At 50.1% G+C, this 27,418-nt stretch overlaps 2 protein-coding genes across 2 annotated transcripts in view; one reads left to right on the top strand and one right to left on the bottom strand.

The window, feature by feature from the left end:
- The window catches only part of LOC137541268 (translational activator of cytochrome c oxidase 1-like), a 63,602-nt gene extending 51,275 nt beyond the window's left edge, over positions 1-12,327 (bottom strand). The window contains exons 1-2 of the mRNA XM_068262485.1: positions 12,240-12,327; positions 9,594-9,864 (exon numbers count right to left, since the gene is read on the bottom strand). Of these exons, the coding sequence (XP_068118586.1) occupies positions 9,594-9,849 (256 nt within the window). The 5' untranslated portion in view covers positions 9,850-9,864; positions 12,240-12,327. The remainder of the gene's footprint in view (positions 1-9,593; positions 9,865-12,239) is intronic.
- An 86-nt stretch (positions 12,328-12,413) lies between these two features.
- MAP3K3 (mitogen-activated protein kinase kinase kinase 3) overlaps positions 12,414-27,418 on the top strand; it is a 71,953-nt gene continuing 56,948 nt past the window's right edge. The window contains exon 1 of the mRNA XM_068262133.1: positions 12,414-12,593. Coding sequence (XP_068118234.1) covers positions 12,590-12,593 — 4 coding nt within the window. The 5' untranslated portion in view covers positions 12,414-12,589. The remainder of the gene's footprint in view (positions 12,594-27,418) is intronic.

The raw sequence follows: 27,418 nt of genomic DNA, 5'->3' as shown, positions 1-27,418 counted from the left end.
CTAGTCTGTCTCTAGCAGGCACACGAGTGAGGCTAATGCCCGCTGCAGCCTGCCTTATATAAGGGGAGTGGGGCTCCAGGGCTTAGTGTAGCCTGAATGGCTACAATGTGCCTGCTGACTGTGATGCAGAGGGTCAAAGTTGACCCTCATAGTGCATTATGGGGCGAATCGAACTTCCGAAAAAGTTCGCCTGGTGCAGGTGAACGCGAACCCCCAACGTTCGCCTGGAACCGTTCGCCGGCGAACCGTTCGCTACATCTCTAGCCTCCACACTTCATTAAAGTCAATGGGATGCGGAATATATCACCTACTATTTGTAGGTGATAAAAAAAAAATCGGTAAATAACGACGAAATGATGCGCCTGAACATTTTTGAGAATTGATTTTTTTTATTGCGGAAAATACCGACTTTTGCGGAAATTTTTCCGCATGAATCCCGCACTTTTTCCGCATGCGGAAAAAACATGCGGAACATTTTCAGAATTTCAACTTGACGGTATTTTGGTCGGAAACTTCCTGCATGTACTTTACCGCATGCGGGAAGTCTTTGAGAATAGAGCCCACACACACTGTCACACTCACCATTCTGGGGTCCTACGACGCTCCCGCGGCCGTCCTGGGGTGCGCACGCACAGGGGGTCCTTAGGGCTGGTGTGTGGGCTTCCTGGTTGGCGGCGCGCGGCATTGGGCGGTGCGCGCATGCGCGCAAGTTGCGGTGCGCGCGCGTGCACGGAGTCTTGTGCGCGCACGCGTCTGCCCGCGATTGTGCGCGCCACTGCGCAGGCGCGGTGCGCTGTGCGCGCACTGCGCATGCGCAGGGCGGTAATTTGGCGCCAAAGATCCTGTATAAAAGCAGCACTGGCCATTACTCCAGTGCTGCTCGTTCTGACAGCTTGGCGTAGTCCGTAGGAACTTTGTTACCCTGATCTCTGATTGACTCCTGGAATTGACCCTTGGCTTGTGACCCCGACTCCTGCTATTTGCCGCCTGCCCCGACTCTTGGATTGTGACCTCGTTTCTGCCTGCCTGCCGCCTGCCCCGACTCTTGGATTGTGACCTCGTTTCTGCCTGCCTGCCGCCTGCCCCGACCTTTGCCTGTGACCTAACCACGCTGCTCTCTCCTGTCCTGGACCTCTGGAAACTGCCTGACCACGTCTGCTTCTCATCACACATTAGCGTCGCTGTTCTCCTGACCACTTGCTGAGGTTATCCCAGTAGTGACCTGGCTGGGCACTAGGCAGCTAAATCCTGCACTCCCCTCAAGGGAGTGTGGGCGAAGACCCGTGGTCGCTTAGATCCACTACTGGGTAACGCCTCTTCCTTCAGTGGGAAGGTCAACAGTGTCCGAAGACTTCAGGAAGAAGTTAACAGTAACGAGCAGCCAGTATGGACGCTAGTGATAGTCACTCACCAGTGGAGATTCTTTATGAACTTGTCACACAGCTACGCTTATCGGTGGATGAAGTACAAAAAGGTTATATGGAGATCCGAGACCAACTACGGCCTCCCGCTGCTCCGCCTGCAGGACCCGCTGGGCTTGTTCCTGCTGCTGCTCCTGCCCTTGCTCCTCCCGTCAATCCTGATCCCGTTCCAGCGCAAGGTGCTGTGGGTCCGGCACCCGAACCAAGGTTGCCTCTTCCTGAGCGGTTTTCTGGTGACCGCACGAAGTTCCGCTGGTTTCAGAGTGCCTGCCGACTTCACTTCTCTTTACTCCCAAGGACCTATTCCAATGAGGAGATTAAGGTGGGCGCCGTCATCTCTCTGCTACAAGGAGAACCACAGGCCTGGGCACTTCGTATGGTGGAACAGCAGCATCCTGCGTTGAGCAACTTGAATACCTTCTTTACTACCATGGCGGAACTATATGATGACCCAGGAAGAGCCTCATCTGCGGAGTTGGTTCTGGAGACCCTACGGCAGGGAAGAAGGCCAGTAGAGGAGTACGTCACGGATTTTAGACGTTGGGAAGCCGATGTCTCATGGAATGACTCTGCATTAAAGTTCCGGTTTCGGCAAGGCCTGTCGGAGGCAATCAAGGACGAACTCGCCAGGGTGGGAGTTCCGGACACCCTAAAGGAACTCATCCGTCTTGCCATCCAAATAGACAGACGTCTTAGAGAGAGACGAGCAGAGAGGTCCGGAGGTACTCGTCCCTTAGGAAGTCTTCCCACTCCTCCTAGTTCCTTTGGTCCGGTCTTTGACTCCGCTTCCGCAAGCGAGGAGCCTGAACCAATGCAATTGGGGTTGGCCCGACCCGCTATCTCTCCTGAGGAAAGACAACGAAGGAGGGCATCCAACTTGTGTCTATACTGTGGAGCATCTGGCCACTTCCGGTTGAACTGCCCTGTTCGTCCTTCGGGTGAGCCTGATTCTACTGTCTGTATCAGCAGAGTTCCCTGTCTTCCACCTGCATCTACTCATGTTCCCCTTATGCTCTCGTTGCAGGGTCCCAAAGGAAGGACAATCGAAGTTAGAGCCATCATTGACTCTGGTGCCTGCTCCTGCTTTCTGGACTTGTCTGTGGCCCAAAGACTCCAGCTCCCTACGCGTCCCAGACGCCAACCACTTACCATTCAACTGGCCGACGGATCCAGTCTTGGGTCTGGTCCTATCATCTCTGAGACCTTACCCTTACTCGTGACCATTCAAGGGGAGCATCAGGAGTATCTAACTTTCGATTTGCTCCCATCACCTCTGTTCCCTGTAATTCTGGGCATGCCCTGGCTACGTACCCATGACCCTGCTATCAGTTGGACTACTGGAAAAGTATCCTTCCTCTCCAGATACTGCCTACAATATTGTTTTCCCCGAGCCGGGGCTCTGTTTTGTTTGAGTTCTCCCAAGAAGGACATTATCCCTGCTGTGTACCATGACTTCTTGGATGTCTTTGATAAAGCTGGGGCTGATTCTCTTCCACCTCATCGGCCATACGACTGCCCCATTGATCTTCAGCCAGGGGCGCCCATTCCTTTTGGGCGGACCTATCCTCTCTCGGAACCGGAGACTATGGCCCTAAAGGAGTATATTGAAGAGAACCTCCAAAAAGGCTTTATTCGTCCTTCTACTTCTCCTGCGGGAGCAGGGATTTTCTTTGTGGAAAAGAAGGATGGGTCTCTCCGCCCTTGTGTGGACTATCGGGAACTCAACAACATCACCGTGAAGAACCGATATCCTCTTCCTCTCATGCCTGACCTGTTCCGCAGACTCCGTTCGGCCCGCATCTTCTCCAAGTTGGATCTGCGAGGGGCTTACAATCTGATCCGGATCCGGAAAGGAGATGAATGGAAAACGGCTTTTCGTTCCCGGTTCGGCCACTACGAGTATATGGTCATGCCGTTTGGTCTCTGCAACGCTCCTGCCACGTTCCAGCACTTCGTGAACGACATCTTCAGGGATTTCATTGACGACTTCCTAGTAGTGTATCTTGATGATATCCTTATCTTCTCTGCCTCTGAGGAGGAACATCACGGGCATGTGAGGAGAGTCCTCGCCCGGCTACGTACTCACAGACTTTATGCTAAACCCGAAAAATGTGAATTCAATAAAGAGAACATTCAGTTCCTAGGCTTGAAGATTTCTCCAGCTGGTGTAGAGATGGACTCTCAGAAGGTCTCTGCCATTCAGGAATGGCCAGTACCCACTGATCGGAAGGCCATCCAGAGATTTGTTGGATTCGCTAACTTTTATAGAAGATTCATAAAGAACTTCTCATTGATTGTGGCTCCCATCACCCGGTTAACGAGTACCCGCACTGCATTCCGATGGACTCCACAGGCTCAAGAGGCTTTCGAGAGGCTTAAGACCAGCTTCATTTCTGCACCCATCCTCAAACATGCTGACCCTTCCAAGTCTTTCATCTTAGAGGTGGATGCTTCCGAGATAGCTATCGGGGCTATCCTTTCCCAGCGTTTCGGCCCTAGCTCCATCCTTCATCCAGTGGCCTTTTTCTCCAGGAAACTGAACTCAGCGGAGAGAAACTATGATGTGGCCGATAGGGAATTGTTGGCCATCAAAGCTGCACTGGAGGAATGGCGGTATCTCCTGGAAGGGGCGGAGCATCCCATACTCATACTCACCGATCACAAGAACCTTGAGTACCTTCGTTCAGCAAAGAGACTTAGACCACGACAAGCACGATGGTCCCTCTTTTTCTCCCGTTTTAATTTTCATCTAACCTACCGGCCGGGGTCCAAGAATGTCAAGCCTGATGCCTTGTCACGGATGTTCCATTCAGAGAGAGCCCCTAGCCCCGAAACAGATAACATCCTGTCGCCTCAGCACTTTCTTGTTCTCCAATCTGATTTCTTGAACTCCCTAAAGCAGTCCGAGGTACCCCAGGATCTGCTTCCAGACTTAACTAATCAAGATGGACTGTACTATTTCCAAGGCAAGCTGTTTGTACCTCCCGAGAAACGCCTCCTTGTTCTTCAGTCCTGTCACGATAATAGACTGGCAGGTCACTTTGGTGGAGACAGGACCCTTGACCTGCTCCGAAGGAACTTCTGGTGGCCTGAAATCTCCAAGGACTGCAGACAGTTTGTGGCCTCATGTGAGGTGTGTGCCCGCTCTAAGACTCCTCGTACAAGACCTTGGGGCCTCCTGAACCCTTTGCCAATACCTGAGAAGCCCTGGGAAAACATTGCCATGGACTTTGTGGTCGAGTTGCCGGCCTCTCAGGGGTTTACCACCATCCTAGTGGTCGTAGACCGCTTCTCAAAAATGGCTCACTTCCTCCCTTGCAAGGGGGTTCCATCTGCCGCTGAGACCGCTGATCTTTTCCTCAGAGAGATTGTAAGGCTACACGGCTTACCCTTGGATGTGGTTTCTGATCGTGGAGTACAATTCACGTCCCGCTTCTGGCAAGAACTTTGCAAGTGTCTTGGAATTCATTCCTCCTTATCTTCTGGGTATCACCCTCAATCAAATGGTCAGACAGAGAGGACCAACCAGACCCTCGAACAGTACTTAAGGTGTTTCATCTCGGCCTCACAAGATGACTGGGTCCCTCTGTTGGCTACTGCTGAGTTTGCCTATAACAACTCTATCCATTCAGCTACCCACCAATCTCCCTTCTTTGTGAATTATGGATTCCATCCCTCCTTTTTACCTGGCATTAACTTTATGGTCACTGTTCCTGGAGTACAAGAGAGAGTGACGGCGATCAAGGACAACTTCAGCACGGTCCAGAGGATTCTCAAACAGACTTTGGAGAGGGGGAAGAGAGCCGCTGACCGGTTAAGAAGTGAGGGTCCTGAGCTACATCCTGGAGATCTGGTCTGGCTATCTACTGCTAACCTAAGATTACACTGCCCTTCCAAGAAATTAGGGCCCAAATTCATTGGCCCTTTTTCCATACTGACCCGAATTAATCATGTGGCCTTCAAGCTTTCCCTTCCTTCCTCACTGCGAATTCACCCTGTATTTCATATTTCCTGTCTGAAGAAGGTAGTTCCCAGCAACTTCCCTGACCGTACAGTTGCTCCTCCCCTACCAATTGTAGTGGATGGGGCCGAAGAATTTGAAGTTGAAAGAATATTAGACAGCAGAAGAATCAGGAATTCTGTTCAGTACCTAGTAAAATGGAAGGGGTACGGTATGGAGGAGAACACTTGGGAACCTACCCAGAATATTCATGCACCGAGACTTCTCAGACAGTTCCACCAGAGGTTCCCTGAGAAGCCAGCTCCTAGGGGCACCCGGAGGTTGCCCTTAGGGGGGGGGCAATGTCACACTCACCATTCTGGGGTCCTACGACGCTCCCGCGGCCGTCCTGGGGTGCGCACGCACAGGGGGTCCTTAGGGCTGGTGTGTGGGCTTCCTGGTTGGCGGCGCGCGGCATTGGGCGGTGCGCGCATGCGCGCAAGTTGCGGTGCGCGCGCGTGCACGGAGTCTTGTGCGCGCACGCGTCTGCCCGCGATTGTGCGCGCCACTGCGCATGCGCGCGCAGGCGCGGTGCGCTGTGCGCGCACTGCGCATGCGCAGGGCGGTAATTTGGCGCCAAAGATCCTGTATAAAAGCAGCACTGGCCATTACTCCAGTGCTGCTCGTTCTGACAGCTTGGCGTAGTCCGTAGGAACTTTGTTACCCTGATCTCTGATTGACTCCTGGAATTGACCCTTGGCTTGTGACCCCGACTCCTGCTATTTGCCGCCTGCCCCGACTCTTGGATTGTGACCTCGTTTCTGCCTGCCTGCCGCCTGCCCCGACTCTTGGATTGTAACCTCGTTTCTGCCTGCCTGCCCCGACCTTTGCCTGTGACCTAACCACGCTGCTCTCTCCTGTCCTGGACCTCTGGAAACTGCCTGACCACGTCTGCTTCTCATCACACATTAGCGTCGCTGTTCTCCTGACCACTTGCTGAGGTTATCCCAGTAGTGACCTGGCTGGGCACTAGGCAGCTAAATCCTGCACTCCCCTCAAGGGAGTGTGGGCGAAGACCCGTGGTCGCTTAGATCCACTACTGGGTAACGCCTCTTCCTTCAGTGGGAAGGTCAACAGTGTCCGAAGACTTCAGGAAGAAGTTAACACACACACGTACATACTCAAGGGAACATGCAAGCATTTTTACATATTTGCATATTTGCAGTGCCTTGCAAGCCATTTTGGAGAAATTAACTAGATTAGTATAGATGTCATACTTTACAAGAACCTCCTATATCTAACACACATTATGATCACATTCACAGACAGTTTCATGCATACACTTCACAGCAACACCTCACTAATGTATCCCCTTAGTTTGCATACCCAGTTATACCCACATCCCTTGATTAAGCATAATCTTTTAGAAAGTGGCCTAAATTTAGATCTAAATGAAGGCCTCCTAGCTATCAGTAATATGTGGCCATCCTGTCCCTACAGAACTCTCCTCCCACTCCTCTGATGCAGCCCCTCTCTGCCCAGCTCTCCATTGGCTACCTATTACCCAATAGATCTGGTTTAAACTCCTCATTCTATCATAAAAAGCATTTTATGAACTGTCACCTCCTTTCATTTCCTCATTAAAGGACAACTGTAGTGAGAAGAATATGGAGGCTGCCATATTTATTTCCTTTTAAGCAATACCTGTTGCCTGGTTGTCCTGCTGATCTATTTGGCTGCAGTACTATCAGAATAACACCAAAAACAAGCATGCAGCTAATCTTGATAGCTATAACAATAATGTCAAAAACACCTGATCTGCATATGCTTGTTCAGGATCTATGGTTAAATGTATCAGAGGCAGAGGATCAGCAGGATAGCCAGGTAATAAACATGGCAGCCGCCAGATCCCTCTCGCTACAGTTCTCCTTTAATCTCCAGATACCTCCTTACCTATTCCACACCATCCTATCTGCTCCTCCCAGGAGACCCTCTTGTCCTCTAACTTGGTCACCTCCTCTCACTCCTGCATCCAGGACTTCTCACGAGTATCACCTCTCCTTTGGAACACTCTCCCCCACAGCCTGGTCCACGAAGCTCCGAGCATGGTAACCTTCAAACGTACACTCAAAAAGTTCAGACAAGCCTATATTTTGCTATAGGTAGCATTGGAGATGTATTGTCTGCTAACTCCCTGTGTCTCCTTCTTTAAAGTGTACCTGTCAGGCATGAAATCAAAAATCTATTCTTTAGTTTTATCTGGTAAACAAGTAATAAGGATGCTAGCCAGGCAATCCAAAAGTTAAAATCACTATTACTTTTCTTGTTTTTCAGAGGAGTGTAAAGGGGAAATTACATCAGAATTGGCTTCAAAATAGCCACAGTTAATATGGGAAATACTAAGAAGGATTTTCTCTTTTTTTACTGTTTGAAATCACTAAAATCAAAATGTAGACAGTGCAATACATTTGTTATGTAAGTAGAGCAAGTATTTACGATGAAATATTTCTCTCTATTTTTTTTCTATAAGCTTGTAAATAGTGATGGATGCAAAACGGAAAAAATGCTCTTTTATTTCCAAATAAAATATTGTCGCGATACATTGTGATAGGGACATCATTTAAACGGTGAAATAACCGTGACAAATGGGCAAATACAATACGTGGGTTTTAATTATGGAGGCATGTATTATTTTAAAACTATAATGGCCGAAAACTGACAAATAATGAATTTTTTCTTTTTTTTTCTTATTCTTACTGTTAAAATGCATTTACAGTAAGGTAGCTCTTAGCGAAATGTACCCCCCAAAGAAAGCCAAATTGGTGGCGGAAAAAACAAGATATAGATCAGTTCATTGTGATAAGTAGTGATAAATTTATAGGCTAATGAATGGGAGGTGAACATTGCTCGGATGCATAAAGTGAAAACGACTGAGAGCTTAAAGAGGAACTGTAACGACAAAACGTCCCCTGGGGGGTACTCACCTCGGGTGGGGGAAGCCTCCGGATCCTAATGAGGCTTCCCACGCCGTCCTCTATCCCTCAGGGGTCTCGCTGCAGCCCTCCGTGCAGCGGTGACGTCAATATTTACCTTCCCGGCTCCTGCGCAGGCGCTCTGACGGCTGTCGGCTCCGAAGTAGGCAGAAATACCCGATCGCCGTCGGGTCTGCTCTACTGCGCAGGCGCAAGTTTCCGGCGCCTGCGCAGTAGAGCGGACCCGACGGAGATCGGGTATTTCCGTCTATTTCCGTGCCGAAAGCAGCCACAGCGCCCCCGCTGGAGCCAGCAAAGGTAAATATTGAAACTACAGTCGGGTTTGTCGCCGGCTGTTCGGAGGGCTGCAGCGAGACCCCCGTGGGACAGAGGACGGCGTGGGAAGCCTCATTAGGATCCGGAGGCTTCCCCCACCCGAGGTGAGTACCCCCCAGGGGAGGTTTTTGATGTTACAGAGTCTCTTTAAGTGGTTAAAGTGAACCTCCAGACTAAAAATCTACTCAGCAGCACTGAAAAGGCTTGGTGTTTAACAGTTTCACAGCATCAGAACTTTGTTTTTCTTACCCAAACCTCATTTTTAGCTGCACAGAAGAAATCTGCCCGGGCATTTTTCCCCTGATGCTGTGCAATGCATGATGGGATTTCTGATGATGTTCTTCTGTTTTGGCGCAATTTTTTTTAAAATATTGCATTTGAGATTTGAAGCCTAGCACACACAGCTGGGAGGAGTGATCAGGACACAGGGCAGTTGGAACTGTGTCTCATACTCCCTGTCACCTTCTTTCAACCAAAAAGATGGCTGCCCCATGAAAAAGATTGCTGCCCCCATGAAATCGCAAACATTTGCCTGTTCTTTTAAAACAGGGTTGGTAAGAGATTATATTACCTATCTATTTTAATTAACATTACTAATGTAAGTTAATGACAGTATGTTTGTTTAGGCTGAAGTTCCTCTTTAATGCCTCCACCCCATTTCCCTCTAGATTGTAAGCTCACATGGGCAGGGACTTCCTCCTACTGTTTCTTATTCTGCTGTCATTTATCATATGATCACGCACCAGTATTGGTGATGTCTCAAACCACTCATCATCTATGTATGTATTTGTATTGCTGGATGTTCTGATTGTACAGTTTTGAATATCTCGTGTATCTATGCTCCCCACTATTTGTTTTGTACTATGTATAGCAATGCGAAAGATGTTGTCGTAATATAAATACATAATAATAATAATCCCGTACCTCTCACGGCCACTTTGATCATCATAGTGAGCTTGGCGAATATGCGAGATCTCTCTACATCTCTCGGACCTTTTATATGTTTAACCTTGGACCACTTGTTATGTCCAGCGAAGACCAATGGCGAGGTATGAAAGTCAGACCTGGGAGCCAACAGGCCAGTACAATGTAATCTGTCCAAAGCTTCCTGGCATCCCAGCAGTGGCCTCCAGAGGGCGATCCTGTAGTATGAGCAGATCTTTCCTAAAACCAAAGCCATAGTGCTAACTATAACCTGCAGATGGGAAATAAAACCAGTCACTATGCAGTCACATCCAGAAGCATTGCCACATTATGCAGTTGATTTTGAAAGTTAATTAAAAAAGCAGTTCAGTTGAATTACTGAAATAGATAGATTTTTAAACAATATTCAAATTTTTTGAGTTTTACCTGTACAATCTGTTCATAGTATTCAAAATCTGTTGGCCCTCACACTACATGGAAGTGGTAAAATGTGCCAGTGATTGGACAATCACAATTAGATGTGTGTACCAATGTGCATGCAGTTTAGAGCTTGCGCCTTGTTGAATACTTAGAAGACCAGGCATGGGAAACGGGAGGGACACCGAGGACAATGAGCAACATGTGGAGAGTAAAGATAATAATCCTAACATTTGTATAGCGCTTTCTCCTGTTGGACTCAAAGCGCACAAGAGCTGCAGCCACTGAGATGCGCTCAAGAGGCCACCCTGCAGTGTTAGGGAGTCTTGCCTAAGATGGCCATTAACTATACGATTCATCAAATCAATCCGTTTTCAGATCGATTCCATTAATATGATCAAATTGGATAGCAGCTTTACTTCTGATCAAATCTGAGAATCAATATTACAAAGAATAGTATCATTAACAATCACCTTAAGGAGGAGGTAATCTAGCCCACCATGGGATTCACTCATTTTTTCCTTCTCAAATTCAGGGGTAACTAGAGATGTGATATAATAAAGATTGTATACTCACCCGAGGCTTCCTTCAGCCCCATAAGCATGCATGCGTCCCTTGTCATCCTCAGCCCCATAAGCATGCATGCGTCCCTTGTCATCCTCCCGGGTGCCTCCGTTCAGTCGCACATGCGCAGAAGAGCTGACTGGCATGACTGAGCAGGATTAAGGAGTACATTTGAAATCGGCGCCGGTAGACTTGGGCGCAGGATACAGCTGCTATATGGCTGATCCTGCTTCTGCACAAGTCCGGGCCGATTTAATTACTATTCCCCCTCCAGGCCACCATGGATAGTGGGGGAATGAAATAATTCAGCTTCCAGCGATTGCTAGGAGGCCGAATTATTATGTTTTTAAGCAACCTCGGCTCCAACTACTGACGGAGCCGACGTTACTCACTGAGCGCTTCAATAGGAGTGATACCTATTGAAGTCTATGGAGGCGCCCAAATCTAGCAGCGCTGAAAAGCACTGCTCCGGGATTAAGAGGACTGATCATGGCTGAACGGAGGCACACGGGAGGACGGTGAGGGATGCATCCGTGTTCATGGGGCTGGAGGAAGCCCCAGGTGAATATAAAATCTTTATTTTCCTTTTAAACAATACCAGTTGCCTGGCAACCCTGCTGATCTATTTGTCTGCAGAAGGGTCTGAAATGAGCATGTAGCTTTTCTTGTCAGATCTGACAATAATGTAAGACTCAAGAATGCGATCAAGAATGTGACCAATTATCATCGCATTTTGGTCGCATTGTCAGTCGGGCATGCACTTGGCAGGACTGATTTTATTCAATTCGATTATAATAATCAAATCGGATGATTGTTCGGCCGCCCAGCGGAACTGAAAGGTTAAAAAAAGAAAGTGTTTGCTAAAAGAATCTTTAAAAAAAAAAAAGAAGAAAGTGTTTTGCTTACCGTGGAGGACCGGAAGGCTGCAAGAGGCTGGCAGAAGCCCCAGGTAAGTGAAACACTTCTTTTTTTTAACCTTTCAGTCCAGCTTTAAAAGGAAATAAATATGGCAGCCTCCATATTCCTTTCACTTTTATTATCCTTAAAGGCCTCTTTCACAGTGGGACGTTGCGTTTGATGCGACGTTAAAGTCGCACAACGTGCCCCTAACGCAGCGCATGTAGGTTATAAAATTGGACTTTATTTAGCACTGCGTTATGTGTCTCGATGCGCCTTTTTCATTGCATACCAATGGAACAAAAACGGCGCATGCGTTACATTTAAAAAAAAAAACATTACTGAGCATGTGCAGCACACATAACGCAGCAAATGTATTGCTAAACGCACAGCATGCAGCACTTTCTAAATATTGCTACACGTTAGACACAACGCAATGTGTGCACTGAAAGTCGCACAGACTTTGTATTGCTGTGCGTTAGTCTGCTTTATAATTTTTTATAACGTGCGACTTTAACGCCCCACTGTGAAAGAGGCCTAGGGTTAATGGATGGAAAAGTCCATCGATGAGAAGTCATTTAATTGAAGGCTGGGTAAATGAATTACAATGACAAGCCTTCTTGTATATCACAGATCAGGTAGATCCCATCTCTGACAGCCAGCAGGTGACAGCGACCAACTTTGCTATAAGCAGTATATATAGACACCCCCTGTATGCATATTTATAGAAGTATAATAACAGAGTTCCCCCGTCCGCTGCCCAGTCACCTTCACATTTTCCTTCGAGCACTTCTTGGTGATTCTCCAATGTGTGGATCACTGTGGAGGAAGCGCGCGTCACTGCACCGCTCCCCCTGGAAACAGTGTGAAGACATTCGGTTCCGCCTGGGATAGGGAGGCTCAGTCAGACACACGCCAGAGGAGGCTGGAGTCTGCGCATGCGTGAGGCCTGGAGGCGCCTGTATACCGCCGATACCCGGATATGAGGTGACCCGGAGGCACCCGCGGGCTGAGAGAGACCCGTGTAGGGACAGTGGCAGTGGACGCCGCGGGTGGGAGCGAAGTGCGGGAGAGTAGAACAGAACACCGAGAACTCGCGGGAGTCCGTCACTACCGCCATGGGTGAGTGCAGCGCCTCTCTTCCTTGCATCACTCCGCTGTGTGCGGCTACCGAGCATCGTACTGCACCGACAGCACCACACTGCCCTGCACCGACAGCACCACACTGCCCTGCACCGACAGCACCACACTGCCCTGCACCGACAGCACCACACTGCCCTGCACCGACAGCACCACACTGCCCTGCACTGACAGCACCACACTGCCCTGCACTGACAGCACCACACTGCCCTGCACCGACAGCATCACACTGCCCTGCACCGACAGCAGAACACTGCCCTGCACCGACAGCAGAACACTGCCCTGCACTGACAGCAGAACACTGCCCTGCACTGACAGCAGAACACTGCCCTGCACTGACAGCAGAACACTGCCCTGCACTGACAGCAGAACACTGCCCTGCACTGACAGCAGAACACTGCCCTGCACTGACAGCAGAACACTGCCCTGCACTGACAGCAGAACACTGCCCTGCACTGACAGCAGAACACTGCCCTGCACTGACAGCAGAACACTGCCCTGCACTGACAGCAGAACACTGCCCTGCACTGACAGCAGAACACTGCCCTGCACTGACAGCACCGCACTGCCCTGCACCGACAGCACCGCACTGCCCTGCACCGACAGCACCGCACTGCCCTGCACCGACAGCACCGCACTGCCCTGCACCGACAGCACCGCACTGCCCTGCACCGACAGCACCTCACTGCCCTGCACCGACAGCACCACACTGCCCTGCACCGACAGCACCACACTGCCCTGCACCGACAGCACCACACTGCCCTGCACCGACGGCACCACACTGCCCTGCACCGACGGCATCACACTGCCCTGCACCGACGGCAGAACACTGCCCTGCACCGACAGCAGAACACTGCCCTGCACCGACAGCAGAACACTGCCCTGCACCGACAGCAGAACACTGCCCTGCACCGACAGCAGAACACTGCCCTGCACCGACAGCAGAACACTGCCCTGCACCGACAGCAGAACACTGCCCTGCACAGACAGCACCGCACTGCCCTGCACCGACAGCACCGCACTGCCCTGCACCGACAGCACCGCACTGCCCTGCACCGACAGCACCGCACTGCCCTGCACCGGCAGCACCGCACTGCCCTGCACCGGCAGCACCGCGCGGTGCCCTGCACCGGCAGCACCGCGCGGTGCCCTGCACCGGCAGCACCGCGCGGTGCCCTGCACCGGCAGCACCGCGCGGTGCCCTGCACCGACAGCACCGCGCGGTGCCCTGCACCGACAGCACCGCGCGGTGCCCTGCACCGACAGCACCGCGCGGTGCCCTGCACCGACAGCACCGCGCGGTGCCCTGCACCGACAGCACCGCGCGGTGCCCTGCACCGACAGCACCGCGCGGTGCCCTGCACCGACAGCACCGCGCGGTGCCCTGCACCGACAGCACCGCGCGGTGCCCTGCACCGACAGCACCGCGCGGTGCCCTGCACCGACAGCACCGCGCGGTGCCCTGCACCGACAGCACCGCGCGGTGCCCTGCACCGACAGCACCGCGCGGTGCCCTGCACCGACAGCACCGCGCGGTGCCCTGCACCGACAGCACCGCGCGGTGCCCTGCACCGACAGCACCGCGCGGTGCCCTGCACCGACAGCACCGCTCTGCCCTGCACCGACAGCACCGCACTGCCCTGCACCGACATCCCTGCACTGACAGCAGAACACTGACAGCACCGCACTGACAGCACTGACATCCCTGCTCTGCACTGACAGCACCACACTGCTCTGCACTGACATCCCTGCTCTGCACTGACAGGACCACACTGCCCTGCACTGACATCCCTGCACTGACAGCAGAACACTGCCCTGCACTGACATCCCTGCACTGACAGCAGAACACTGCCCTGCACTGACATCCCTGCACTGACAGCAGAACACTGCCCTGCACTGACATCCCTGCACTGACAGCAGAACACTGCCCTGCACTGACATCCCTGCACCGACAGCATCACGCTGCCCTGCACCGACAGCATCACGCTGCCCTGCACCGACAGCATCACGCTGCCCTGCACCGACAGCATCACGCTGCCCTGCACCGACAGCACCTCCCTGCCCTGCACCGACAGCACCTCCCTGCCCTACATTGACAGCACCACACTGCTCTGCACTGACTGCTTTACACTGACAGCACCACACTGCCCTGCACTGACTGCTCTGCAGTAAAAGCACTGTGGCACCGAGCCTCCGTTCTGCACTGACAGCACCACATTGCCCTGACCTCAATGCTCTGCTATGACAGCACCACACTGCCTTGCACTGACATCGCTTTTCTGCACTGACAGCACCCCACTGTTCTGCGCTGACAGCACCCCACTGTTCTGCGCCGACAGCACCCCACTGTTCTGCGCCGACAGCACCCCACTGTTCTGCGCCGACAGCACCCCACTGTTCTGCGCCGACAGCACCCCACTGTTCTGCGCCGACAGCACCCCACTGTTCTGCGCCGACAGCACCCCACTGTTCTGCGCCGACAGCACCCCACTGTTCTGCGCCGACAGCACCCCACTGTTCTGCGCCGACAGCACCCCACTGTTCTGCGCCGACAGCACCCCACTGTTCTGCGCCGACAGCACCCCACTGTTCTGCGCCGACAGCACCCCACTGTTCTGCGCCGACAGCACCCCACTGTTCTGCGCCGACAGCACCGCACTGCCCTGCGCCGACAGCACCGCACTGCCCTGCGCCGACAGCACCGCACTGCCCTGCGCCGACAGCACCGCACTGCCCTGCGCCGACAGCACCGCACTGCCCTGCGCCGACAGCACCGCACTGCCCTGCGCCGACAGCACCGCACTGCCCTGCGCCGACAGCACCGCACTGCCCTGCGCTGGCATCCCTGCACTGACAGCAGAACACTGACAGCACTGACATCCCTGCTCTGCACTGACAGCACCACACTGCTCTGCACTGACATCCCTGCTCTGCACTGACAGGACCACACTGCCCTGCACTGACATCCCTGCACTGACAGCAGAACACTGCCCTGCACTGACATCCCTGCACTGACAGCAGAACACTGCCCTGCACTGACATCCCTGCACTGACAGCAGAACACTGCCCTGCACTGACATCCCTGCACTGACAGCAGAACACTGCCCTGCACTGACATCCCTGCACTGACAGCAGAACACTGCCCTGCACTGACATCCCTGCACTGACAGCAGAACACTGCCCTGCACTGACATCCCTGCACTGACAGCAGAACACTGCCCTGCACTGACATCCCTGCACTGACAGCAGAACACTGCCCTGCACTGACATCCCTGCACTGACAGCAGAACACTGCCCTGCACTGACATCCCTGCACCGACAGCAGAACGCTGCCCTGCACCGACAGCAGAACGCTGCCCTGCACCGACAGCAGAACGCTGCCCTGCACCGACAGCATCACGCTGCCCTGCACCGACAGCATCACGCTGCCCTGCACCGACAGCATCACGCTGCCCTGCACCGACAGCATCACGCTGCCCTGCACCGACAGCATCACGCTGCCCTGCACCGACAGCACCTCCCTGCCCTGCACCGACAGCACCTCCCTGCCCTACATTGACAGCACCACACTGCCCTGCACTGACTGCTTTACACTGACAGCACCACACTGCCCTGCACTGACTGCTCTGCAGTAAAAGCACTGTGGCACCGAGCCTCCGTTCTGCACTGACAGCACCACATTGCCCTGACCTCAATGCTCTGCTATGACAGCACCACACTGCCTTGCACTGACATCGCTTTTCTGCGCTGACAGCACCCCACTGTTCTGCGCTGACAGCACCCCACTGTTCTGCGCTGACAGCACCCCACTGTTCTGCGCTGACAGCACCCCACTGTTCTGCGCTGACAGCACCCCACTGTTCTGCGCTGACAGCACCCCACTGTTCTGCGCTGACAGCACCCCACTGTTCTGCGCTGACAGCACCCCACTGTTCTGCGCTGACAGCACCCCACTGTTCTGCGCTGACAGCACCCCACTGCCCTACTTTGACAGCACCCCACTGCCCTGCACTGACTGCTTTACACTGACAGCACCACACTGCTCTCCACTGACTGCTTTGCACTGACAGCAGAAGACTGCTCTGCACTGAGTGCTTTGCACTGACAGCAGAAGACTGCTCTGCACTGAGTGCTCTGCACTGACAGCACCATACATACTGCTCTACACTGACAGCACCACACTGCCCTGCACTGACTGCTCTGCAGTAAAAGCACTGTGGCACCGAGCCTCCGTTCTGCACTGACAGCACCACATTGCCCTTACCTCAATGCTCTGCTATGACAGCACCAGACTGCCTTACACTGACATCACTGCTCTGCACTGATAGCTTTACTCTCTACTAACAGCAACACACTTCTCTGCACTGGCAGCACTGCTCTGTACTTATAGCACCACACTGTCCTGCCTTTACTGCTCTGCACTGAATGCACCACACTGCCCTGCACTAACATCACTGCCCTGCACTGACAGCACCACACTGCCCTGCACTGACAGTACTTCTCTGCACTGAAAGCCCCATTGAATGCTCCCCATGGAATGCTCCGCACTAAAACCACACTGCCCTGCACTGACAGTACTGCTCGGCACTGACAGCCCAATTGAATGCTCTGCACTAAAACCACAGCCCTGCTCTGCACTGACAGCCCCACATTACCTTGCTCTCCACTGACAGCCCCACACTGCTCTGTGACAGCATTGCCCAGCCCTCACAGCACTACACTACTCTGCACCGACAGCACAGCCCTGCCCTGATCACACTGCCCTGCACTGACAGAATAAGCCTGGACTGCACTGACAGCGTCACACTGCCCTTCACTGACAGCGCTACTTTGCACTGACAGCACAACGACTTCCTGCGCTAACAGCCCCACACAGCTCTGCACTGACAGCACTACACTGTCCTTCACTGACAGCCCCACACTGCCCAGCCCTGCTCTGTACCGACATCATAAGCCTGAGTGACTTTATATGAAATGATCTATTATGATATATTTTTTATTCTATTAATGGGCCTGATTGATTCCTTCTGATCACAATTATCGTATTGGAAAGTCTATTGTTTGCAAAAAATGTATCTTTATTGGGCACATTTTTTTTCATACCTTTATTGTGAATAGTAGAATATCTGTAATTATACTGATATTCTGCTATAACCTGGCACCCATTTTTGCTTGTGTCTCGATTACATGTACGCATTCCTGTGACAACAGCTCGATTTTTTTTTCTTTCTTTCTTTCATGGTAGGAGCACACTAGGATGTGCAGGAAAGGTAGCATTTTGCTGCATATGCGGGTTTGTTTTTGTTCCACGCATGCATTTTTCATGCGTTCTGCGTACATTTTAATTTGTTTGCATATGTGAATTACATATTTATTTTTTTTTATGTGTTTTGCATGCTTTTTGTATTGCGTTTTATGCAAATCACTTGGAAGTCAACAGGAAGCGGAAATGCATCATTAGACTTGTTTTTTGTTTTTTTGTTTTTTTTAAAGCATACAAAACGCATAAACACAATACCTCTGCCTCACCATTGACTTTCATTATGTGCGCTTTAGATGCGTTTTGGAAAAATATGCAGCAAGACCAGCGTTTTTTAAAAAAAATGCACATTTCAGAACCGCTAACATGCGTTTTTTCTTGCGGCCCAGTGACTTGCATTGTGTACGTTTCCGCAACACTAGTGTTTCTGCCTAGTGTGTTCCTACCCTAAAGGAACCAACAGTACTAGTTTCTTGGCGGTTCTGCCAACCTCTTTCAGGCTAGGTTCACAGTTGTGAGTTGCATAACGCGTGTGTTATAATGTGTGTGAACTGCAATGGAGACTGGACATAGACTTTAATGCAAAGCCTGCATGCAGCAAGTTAATATAGCATGACCCGTTACAATGCAGTACTGTGAACAGCCCCATAGAACTGTATATTGTATGGGCAATGAGGTGACGTGCGGAATAATTCTGCAACGTGCACTTGTCTTCCCATAGCATTAAAGAGAACCCGAGGTGGGATTTAATTATGCTAGTGGGGCACAGAGGCTGGTTGTGCACACTAACACCAGCCTCTGTTGCCCCATGTTGTGCCTCCAGGACCCCCCTGCGCGCCGCTATCTCCTCCGCAGTGCTAGTGACACACAGCGTGTCGCCAGCACAATACTTACCTATGCCTGTCTGTTAGCGCTGCTCCCCCGCCTCCTCCGTATCGGCGCTACCCGCCCGCGTCACTTCCCTCTAATCAGCGGGAGGGAAGGGACGTGGGCGGGCACCGCCGATACGGGGGAGCGGCGCTAACAGGCATAGGTAAACACTGTGCTGGCGCTGCAAGTCGCCAGCACTGCGGGGGGTATAGCGGCGCGCAAGGGGGTCCTGGAGGCACACCATGGGGCAACAGAGGCTGGTGTTAGTGTGCCCAACCAGCCTCTGTGCCCCACTAACCTAATTAAATCCCACCTCGGGTTCTCTTTAAAAACCTCCTTGGCGGTATGGACGAGTATACACGTCCATTACCACCGGAGGTCGCCGCTCAGGCCCTGCTGGGCCGATTTTTACCAAATAAAAAGCAGCACACGCAGCCGGCACTTTGCCAGCCGCGTGTGCTGCCTGATCGCCGCCGCTCTGCGGCGATCCGCCGCGAGCAGCGGCAAAAGAGGGTCCCCCCAGCCACCCGAGCCCTGCGCAGCCGGAACAAATAGTTCCGGCCAGCGCTAAGGGCTGGATCGGAGGCGGCTGACGTCCATGACGTCACTCCGCTCGTCGCTATGGCGACGAGGGAAGCAAAACAAGGAAGGCTGCTCATTGCGGCCTTCCTTGTTTATTCTGGGCGCCGGAGGCGATCAGAATGACGCTTCCGGAGCGCCCTCTAGTGGGCTTTCTCGCAGCCAACTTTCAGTTGGCTGCATGAAATAGTTTTTTTTTTTTATAAAAAAAAAAACCCTCCCGCAGCCTCCCTGGCGATTTTAATAGAACGCCAGGGAGGTTAAAAGAAAAAATGACAGATCTCCCATAGCATTATATTAGCAAGAGCTTTACAAATCACAAGTGCTTAGTAAAGCACTGCTAGTGGGTCCCAGGCCTTAGAGACTACATAAAGGGAACATTAAATGACCTCTGTTGCGAAAATCTTAAAATTTAAAGTACATATAAACATACAAAAAAGTACATTTCTTCCAGAGTAAAATGAGCCATAAATTACTTTTCTCCTATGTTGCTGTCTCTATGGGCCCATTTCCACTAGAGCGAATCTGCATGAGTTTCCTGCATGCAGATTCGCATAGACAATACAAGTGGGTGGGACTGTTTCCACTTGTCAGGATTTCTGTGCGTTTTTCTGTGCAGAACAAATCTGCACGGCAGAGCCATCAGAATTCGAATACCGCATACCGCTATGCGATTCGCATACAATGTATTTAATAGGGAATTTGCATGCGGTTTTGGTATGCGAATTTTCATGCAAATTCGCACGGAATCAATGGAAAAGCACACAGGCACTGCCATGGTTAAATTCGCATACATCATGCGTATTTGCATGAAAATTCGCATAATTTTTCCCACGGCGAATCGCACTGCACAAGTGGAAACGGGCCCTTACAGTAAGTAGTAGAAAACTGACATTACCTACAGATTGTGGACTAGCCCATCTTCTCATGGGGGTTCTCAGGGTTTTCTTTATTTTTAAAAGCACTTCGTGAATGGCAGTTGGTCCGTGAGCAGGGAGGCTGGCCAGCATCACTGTATAAGTCTTTTTCAGGGAATGTCTTTATAAAGAATAGAGGCCATGCTGAGAATCCCCCATGAAGAGATGGACTAGCCTAAAACCTGTCAGTAATATCAGATTTCTACTACCTACTGTAAGTGACAACAACATAGGAGAAAAGTCATTTATGGCTCATTTTACTCTTGAAAAATGTTCTTATTTGTATGTGTTTTAAATTTTAAGATTTTTGTTACAGTTCCTCTTTAACTGTACATAAAAAAGGGTACTTGCGTATTATCCCGTCTGCAGAGTTTGGCAGCTTCTTGTAAAAGTTCTATTTGCTGCCTTACCACGATCTAACCATTTTTGGAAAGCTGAAAGCCCTGGCTTTCCTTTCCTTTTGCGCATTGAACAAGTAACGCGTGAACATGTATGTGTTAATATTCCTGCACTAGCGGGAATGCGTAAAAATGTATGTGTTAATATCCCTGCACTAGCGGGAATGCGTAAAAATGTACGCAATGCGGCCTGCCGACCTCCGAGGTCGGCAAGCTGCCAGTGGGGGACTGGAGCAGCAGTGAGTGACTACGAGAGCACAGGATGGCTGCATGGGGCTGGTAGAAGCCCCAGGTAAGTGAAACTCATTTTTTTATATTGCGTGGACTTTCCCTTTAAGGCTACTTTCCCACCAAGACGTTGCGTTTTAGGGGACGTTAAGGTCGCATAACGTGCCCCTAACGCAATGCAACGCATGGTGGTGTTGAAGTTGGACGTCAGATTGAGCCGCGTTATGCAGCTTTTAAAGCAGCCGCTCCAGGTTAGTGATAGGAAGTCCCGATCTTTTTAAGGATTCGGATCATTTGAATCGGATCATTGAAAAGATCCAGATCTTTGAACCGAATCATTTGAATAATTTTACTAGGGAAGCAGACTGGGTGAAATGATTAGCAGGACAGGACTTTCCCTGCACTGTACATTCTGTATGTTCCTGTTTTTACATCAAAATGTACTCATCAGAATTGGAACCAGCACCATGCAGAAATTAATAAACAAATGATAATACCAAAATTAGAATGTGCTAAGGAGGGGACAAGCGCTAAATAGCATACAAAAAAGAGAAAAGAGTACGCCCATAAGCAGCACCAGACTAATAATAATATTCAAACAGTATAAATCTTTATTATTCTTCAAAAACCATCAAAAATTCATAAAATCAATTAAAAACGTCACGACATGTGACCAACAGGGTCTCTCGTCCACATAATGTACATATAATACAATAGTATAATAATACAACAACTGGCGTCTGAAGATTATAAGACTATAGAAAACAACATAAATAAACACCTAATCAATAATTCTTCTGAAGAGGGTTGAGCCCGCGTGGTGTACTAAGGCTGTCCCCCAGGTGTCTCTCTTCCCTCATCTGGTCGCTTGGATTGCCGTTTTTGCTGCTATCGCTGCGTAAGTTCCACCTACCTCACTTTTTCATTGCTTTGCACCTAGCACCTTATCTATTACCTTTATAGGTCATCAATTGCCATTATCGTTATGTACTTTATTATGCACATTCATTATGCACTTTAAGTATTGATTGTGTGTGCACGCATATACAGTACAGTATATATTCTTATATTGTTTCTATATCTGGACCACCATTTTCGTTGGTCTAATCTTTATTCAATATTTATGTGGGTGTGTACTTTCCAATCAATTTATCTGAAACACAATATTATTAATTAGTTTTTTTTTTACGTTGTTTTCTATAGTCTTATAATCTTCAGACGCCAGTTGTTGTATTATTATACTATTGTATTATGTGGGCGAGAGACCCTGTTGGTCACATGTCGTGACGTTTTTTTAATTGATTTTATGAATTTTTGATGGTTTTTGAAGAATAATAAAGATTTATACTATTTGAATATTATTATTAGTCTGGTGCTGCTTATGGGGGTACTCTTTTTTTCTCTTTTTTTGTATCCTGTTTTTACATCCACTGTGAACCGAATCTTTCATTGTGATGATCCGGATGATTCGACTCACAAAAAAGATCCAGATCAAATGAACGATTCGTTCATGATCCGGACAACACTACAGTCCCACCAGGAGTCACCACAGTGCAGTGAATATTAATTAGCCATGTGGCTGGCCGCGGAGGAGGAGGGGAGACCTCCTCCTCCAACATTACTGAGCATGTGCAGTCTAACGCTGCTTAGCCCAGTATAATGTACAGCATGCAGCACTTAAATGTGCTGCGTTACTATGTAACGCAACGTGGGCACTGTGAACAGCACATTGATTTTACAGTGCTGTGAGTTAGGCTGCGTTACTGGCTGCTGTAACGTGGGACTTTAACGTCCCACTGTGAAACCAGCCTAAGGCTTGAAATATCTTGCTTTGCATTAATGAGTCTACAGTGTTCTCCCCAGAATTTTTTTCCAGCCGGGTGGCATGAAAAAGTAGCCGGGTGGCATAAAATGGGCGTGGCCATGACGTGTCAGAAAATGGGCGTGCCCATGACAGGGCGTAGCTAACTGTGATGTAGCAATGTAATGCAAAAGAGCCCTAATTTTTTTTCCACAAAACGCAGGCAAATTGTCCATAAAAATGCAGCGTAGCATTTCCCTCAAGGTGTGGTGGTCTCATGATGCGATCATGCCAATATGACAGAAATCTGAGGAATGTCTCAAAGAATGAAGGTGGTTCTAAAAGCAAAAAGGGGTCTAACTCAGTACTAGCAAGAATCAGAATCAGACACAATAGAACAGACATTATGCCACATATAAAATCCATAAACCATTACTCAAAATGTCCAATCCATAAACCATTACTCAAAATGTCCAATCCATAAACCATTACTCAAAATGTCCAATCCATAAACCATTACTCAAAATGTACAATCCATAAATAATTATTAAAAATGTTAAATGCAGAAACGATTACCCCAATGTCAAATGTAGGTCAGGCTGATGGCTAGTGGAGTGGGCTAGTCTGTTAGGTAGGTCAGGCTGCCCGCTAGTGGGGTAGGTAGGTATGCAAGGCTGCTGCCTAGTGGTATGGGTAGGTAGGTAGGTCAGGCTGGTTGTTCGTGGGGTGGGTGGCAAAGTAGGTAAGGCTGGCGGCTAGTGGGGTGGGTGGCAAAGTAGGTAAGGCTGGTGGCTAGTTGGTTGGGTGGATGGCAAAGTAGGTCAGGCTGGAGGCTAGTGGGGTGGGTGGCAAAGTAGGTCAGGCTAGTGGGGTGGGTGGCAAAGTAGGTCAGGCTGGTGGCTAGTGGGGTGGGTGGGTGGCAAAGTAGGTAAGGCTGGAGGCTAGTGGGGTGGTGGGTAGCAAAGTAGGTCAGGCTGGTGGCTAGTGGGGTGGGTGGGAGGCAAAGTAGGTCAGGCTGGTGGCTAGTGGGGTGGGTGGGAGGCAAAGTAGGTCAGGCTGGTGGCTAGTGGGGTGGGTGGGAGGCAAAGTAGGTCAGGCTGGTGGCTAGTGGGTGGGTAGGAGGCTAGTGGGGTGGGTGGCAAAATAGTTCAGGTTGGTGGCTAGTGGGGTGGTGGGTAGCAAAGTAATTCAGGCTGGTGGCTAGTGGGGTGGGTGAGTGGCAAAGTAGGTCAGGCTGGTGGCTAGTGGGGTGGGTGGCAAAGTAGGTCAGGCTGGTGGCTAGTGGGGTGGGTGGGTGGCTAAGTAGGTCAGAATGGTGGCTAGTGGGGTGGGAGGGTGGCAAAGTAGGTCAGGCTTGTGGGGTGGGTGGGTGGAAAAGTAGGTCAGGCTGGTGGCTAGTGGGTGGGTAGGAGGCAAAGTAGGTCAGGCTGGTGGCTAGTGGGGTGGGAGGGTGGCAAAGTAGGTCAGGCTAGTGGGGTGGGTGGGAGGCAAAGTAGGTCAGGTTGGTGGCTAGTGGGGTGGGTGGGTAGCAAAGTAATACAGGCTGGTGGCTAGTGGGGTGGTGGGTAGCAAAGTAATTCAGGCTGGTGGCTAGTGGGGTGGGTGGCAAAGTAGGTCAGGCTGGTGGCTAGTGGGGTGGGTAGGAGGCAAAGTAGGTCAGGCTGGAGGCTAGTGGGGTGGGTGGGTGGCAAAGTAGGTCAGGCTGGTGGCTTGTGGGGTGGGAGGGTGGCAAAGTAGGTCAGGCTGGTGGCTAGTGGGGTGGGTGGGAGGCAAAGTAGGTCAGGCTGGAGGCTAGTGGGGTGGGTGGGTGGGTGACAAAGTAGGTAAGGCTGGTTGCTAATGGGGTTGGTGGGGGGGCAAAGAAAGTCAAGCTGGTGGCTAGTGGGGTGGGTGGTGGCAAAGTAGGTCAGTCTGGTGGCTAGTGGGGTGTGTGAGTTTGTAGGTAGGTCCCCTCCTCCCTCTCGGTTAGCATGGCAGCAGGTTGCTCCTCACATTGTATGCTGTGAAATCCTCCGCTGCTTCCCGAAGGTCTCCCCCAGCTTCTGCACCCGATGTCAGGCAGGCTGCAGTACACTGATAGCCCGGATTCCTCCATCCGGATTCCTCCAAAGCCCTGCTGATTGCCCAGATTCCTCCATCCTTCTCTGCCAGCAAGCGGCATGCGTGCCAAGCCAACCACCGCGAGCGGGTCCGTAGCGAGGCAGCCTTCTATTGGCCGGTGGGGGATACAGACGCGCCTTGATTGGTGGGGGACGCTGACTCATCCCGCCCAGTTCACGCATCACTGCGAGACTGGGAGAGGAGCTTACTACACTAAAAAGTGTCCCCGGCTCCAGGCTGCGCGGCCGCCATTTTTCTGGAGGATCGACGCGCAGATTAAAATACTATGAAAAAAATGATGCCTGATGGGTTCAAAACAGGCGGGCGGGGTTTCAAAACCAGCCGGGCGGCCCGCCCACTTGATTAGTCCTGGGGAGAACACTGAGTCTATTTCATATAAGTTCACCTTTTTAAGTTGAATTACTGAAATAAATGGACTTTTGCATGATATTCAAATTTTTCGAACTTCACCTGTTGCTAATATAATAAAGGCTCATACACACATCAGACTATAGTCTTTGGAAAATGAAAGATCACAGACCAATCTTACCACCCTTCATGTAGTATGAGAGCCATACTCTACACAGTCTTTTCTATGGAGCTGAACTCCACATCAGAAAAAAATCTTTGCAGGATGCTGCACACACAGATGCTGTACAGACACAAAAGATCAGTATCTGCAAAAGATCCGTTCCTGCCAAAGATCCATTCCTGCTAAACGCATTCATAGTCTATGAGATCTGCAGATCATCATACACACCTTGTTTAACTGACAATCATCTGCAGATCTGAAGATCCATCCTGGTGGATCTGATCTGCAGATTAATGTCTGTTAAACAAGGTGTGTATGAGGATCTGCAGATATCATAGACTATGAATGCATTTTGCAGGAACAGATCTTTTGCAGACACTGATCTTTTGAATGTCTACAGTATCTGTGTGCAGCATCTTGCAAAGATTTTTTTCTGATAGGGAGTTCAGCTCCATAGAATAGACTGTGTAGGTATGGCTCTCATACTACATGGAAGGGGGTAAGATTGGTCTGTGATCTTTCTTTTTCCAAAGACTATAGTCTGATGTGTGTATGAGCCTTAAAGAGAATCTGTATTGTTAAAATCGCACAAAAGTAAACATACCAGTGTGTTAAGGGACATCTCCTATTACCCTCTGACACAATTTCGCTGCTCCCCGCCGCATTAAAAGTGGTTAAAAACAGTTTTAAAAAGTTTGTTTATAAACAAACAAAATGGCCACCAAAACAGGAAGTAGGTTGATGTACAGTATGTCCACACATAGAAAATACATTCATACACAAGCAGGCTGTATACACCCTTCCTTTTGAATCTCAAGAGATCATTTGTGTGTTTCTTTCCCCCTTCAACTATCTTCCACTGAAGTGTCAGGCTGTTTCTTCCTGCAGAGTGCAGACAGCTCTGCCTGTATGTAATTCATCAGTATGTGAAAGCCCAGCCAGCTCAGAGGAGGATTTATCCAGCTTGTAAAAGATAAGAGAGAAGAGAGCAGCTGCCCTAATCTAAATAATACACAGGCAGTGTGCAGAGAGGGGCCTGGAGGGGGGAGATGCATGACAGAACCACAACACTGAAGAACTTGGCAGCCTTCCAGACACAGGCTGACAAGTCTGACAAGAGAGAGATAAGTTGATTTATTACAGAGATGGTGATAGTAGAACGTGCTGCAGTAAGCCAGAAAACATTAGAATAGCTTTTGGAACTTGTAGGATGATAAAAAACAGGATGCAATTTTTGTTACGGAGTCTCTTTAAGAGACAGAGGCTAGGAGCACACTTAAGGCTCATACACACATCAGACCATAGTCTTTGGAAAATGAAAGATCACAGACCAATCTTACCACCCTTCATGTAGTATGAGAGCCATACTCTACACAGTCTTTTCTATGGAGCTGAACTCCACATCAGAAAGAAATCTTTGCAAGATGCTGCACACAAAGATGCTGTACAGACACAAAAGATCAGTATCTGCAAAAGATCTGTTCCTGCCAAAAATCCATTCCTGCAAATTGCAATGATAGTCTATGAGATCTGCAGATCATCATACACACATTATTTAACTGACATTCATCTGCAGATCAAGCAATCATCTGCAGATCTGAAAATCCATCCTGGTGGATCTGATCTGCAGATGAATGTCAGTTAAATCATGTGTGTATGATGATCTGCAGATCTCATAGACTATCATTGCAATTTGCAGGAATGGATTTTTGGCAGGAACAGATCTTTTGCAGATACTGATCTTTTGTGTCTGTACAGCATCTGTGTGTGCAGCATCTTGCAAAGATTTTTTTCTGATGTGGAGTTCAGCTCCATAGAAAAGACTGTGTAGAGTATGGCTCTCATACTACATGAAGGGTGGTAAGATTGGTCTATGATCTTTCATTTTCAAAAGACTATGGTCTGATGTGTGTACGTGGCCATAGGCCTCTTTTCCACAGATGGTTGAGCTGTGTGCTCAGCAAGCAATTACCAGACAGCAGTGAACAGTTACCACCAGTCAGCAGAAAGCAGTCACCAGGCAACAGTGAGCAGTTGATAAGCAGTGAAATGCCTTTCAAACTCACACAACAGGTTGTGGAAAAGAGGCCTTAAGGTGGCCACTAATGATCCAATCTAGTTA

The sequence above is a fragment of the Hyperolius riggenbachi genome, chromosome 12 (genome assembly GCF_040937935.1).
Source record: "Hyperolius riggenbachi isolate aHypRig1 chromosome 12, aHypRig1.pri, whole genome shotgun sequence".
Taxonomy (NCBI): Eukaryota; Metazoa; Chordata; class Amphibia; order Anura; family Hyperoliidae; genus Hyperolius; species Hyperolius riggenbachi.
The sequence above is the reverse complement of the archived record's forward strand: the minus strand, read 5'-3'. Positions and strand labels throughout refer to the sequence as shown.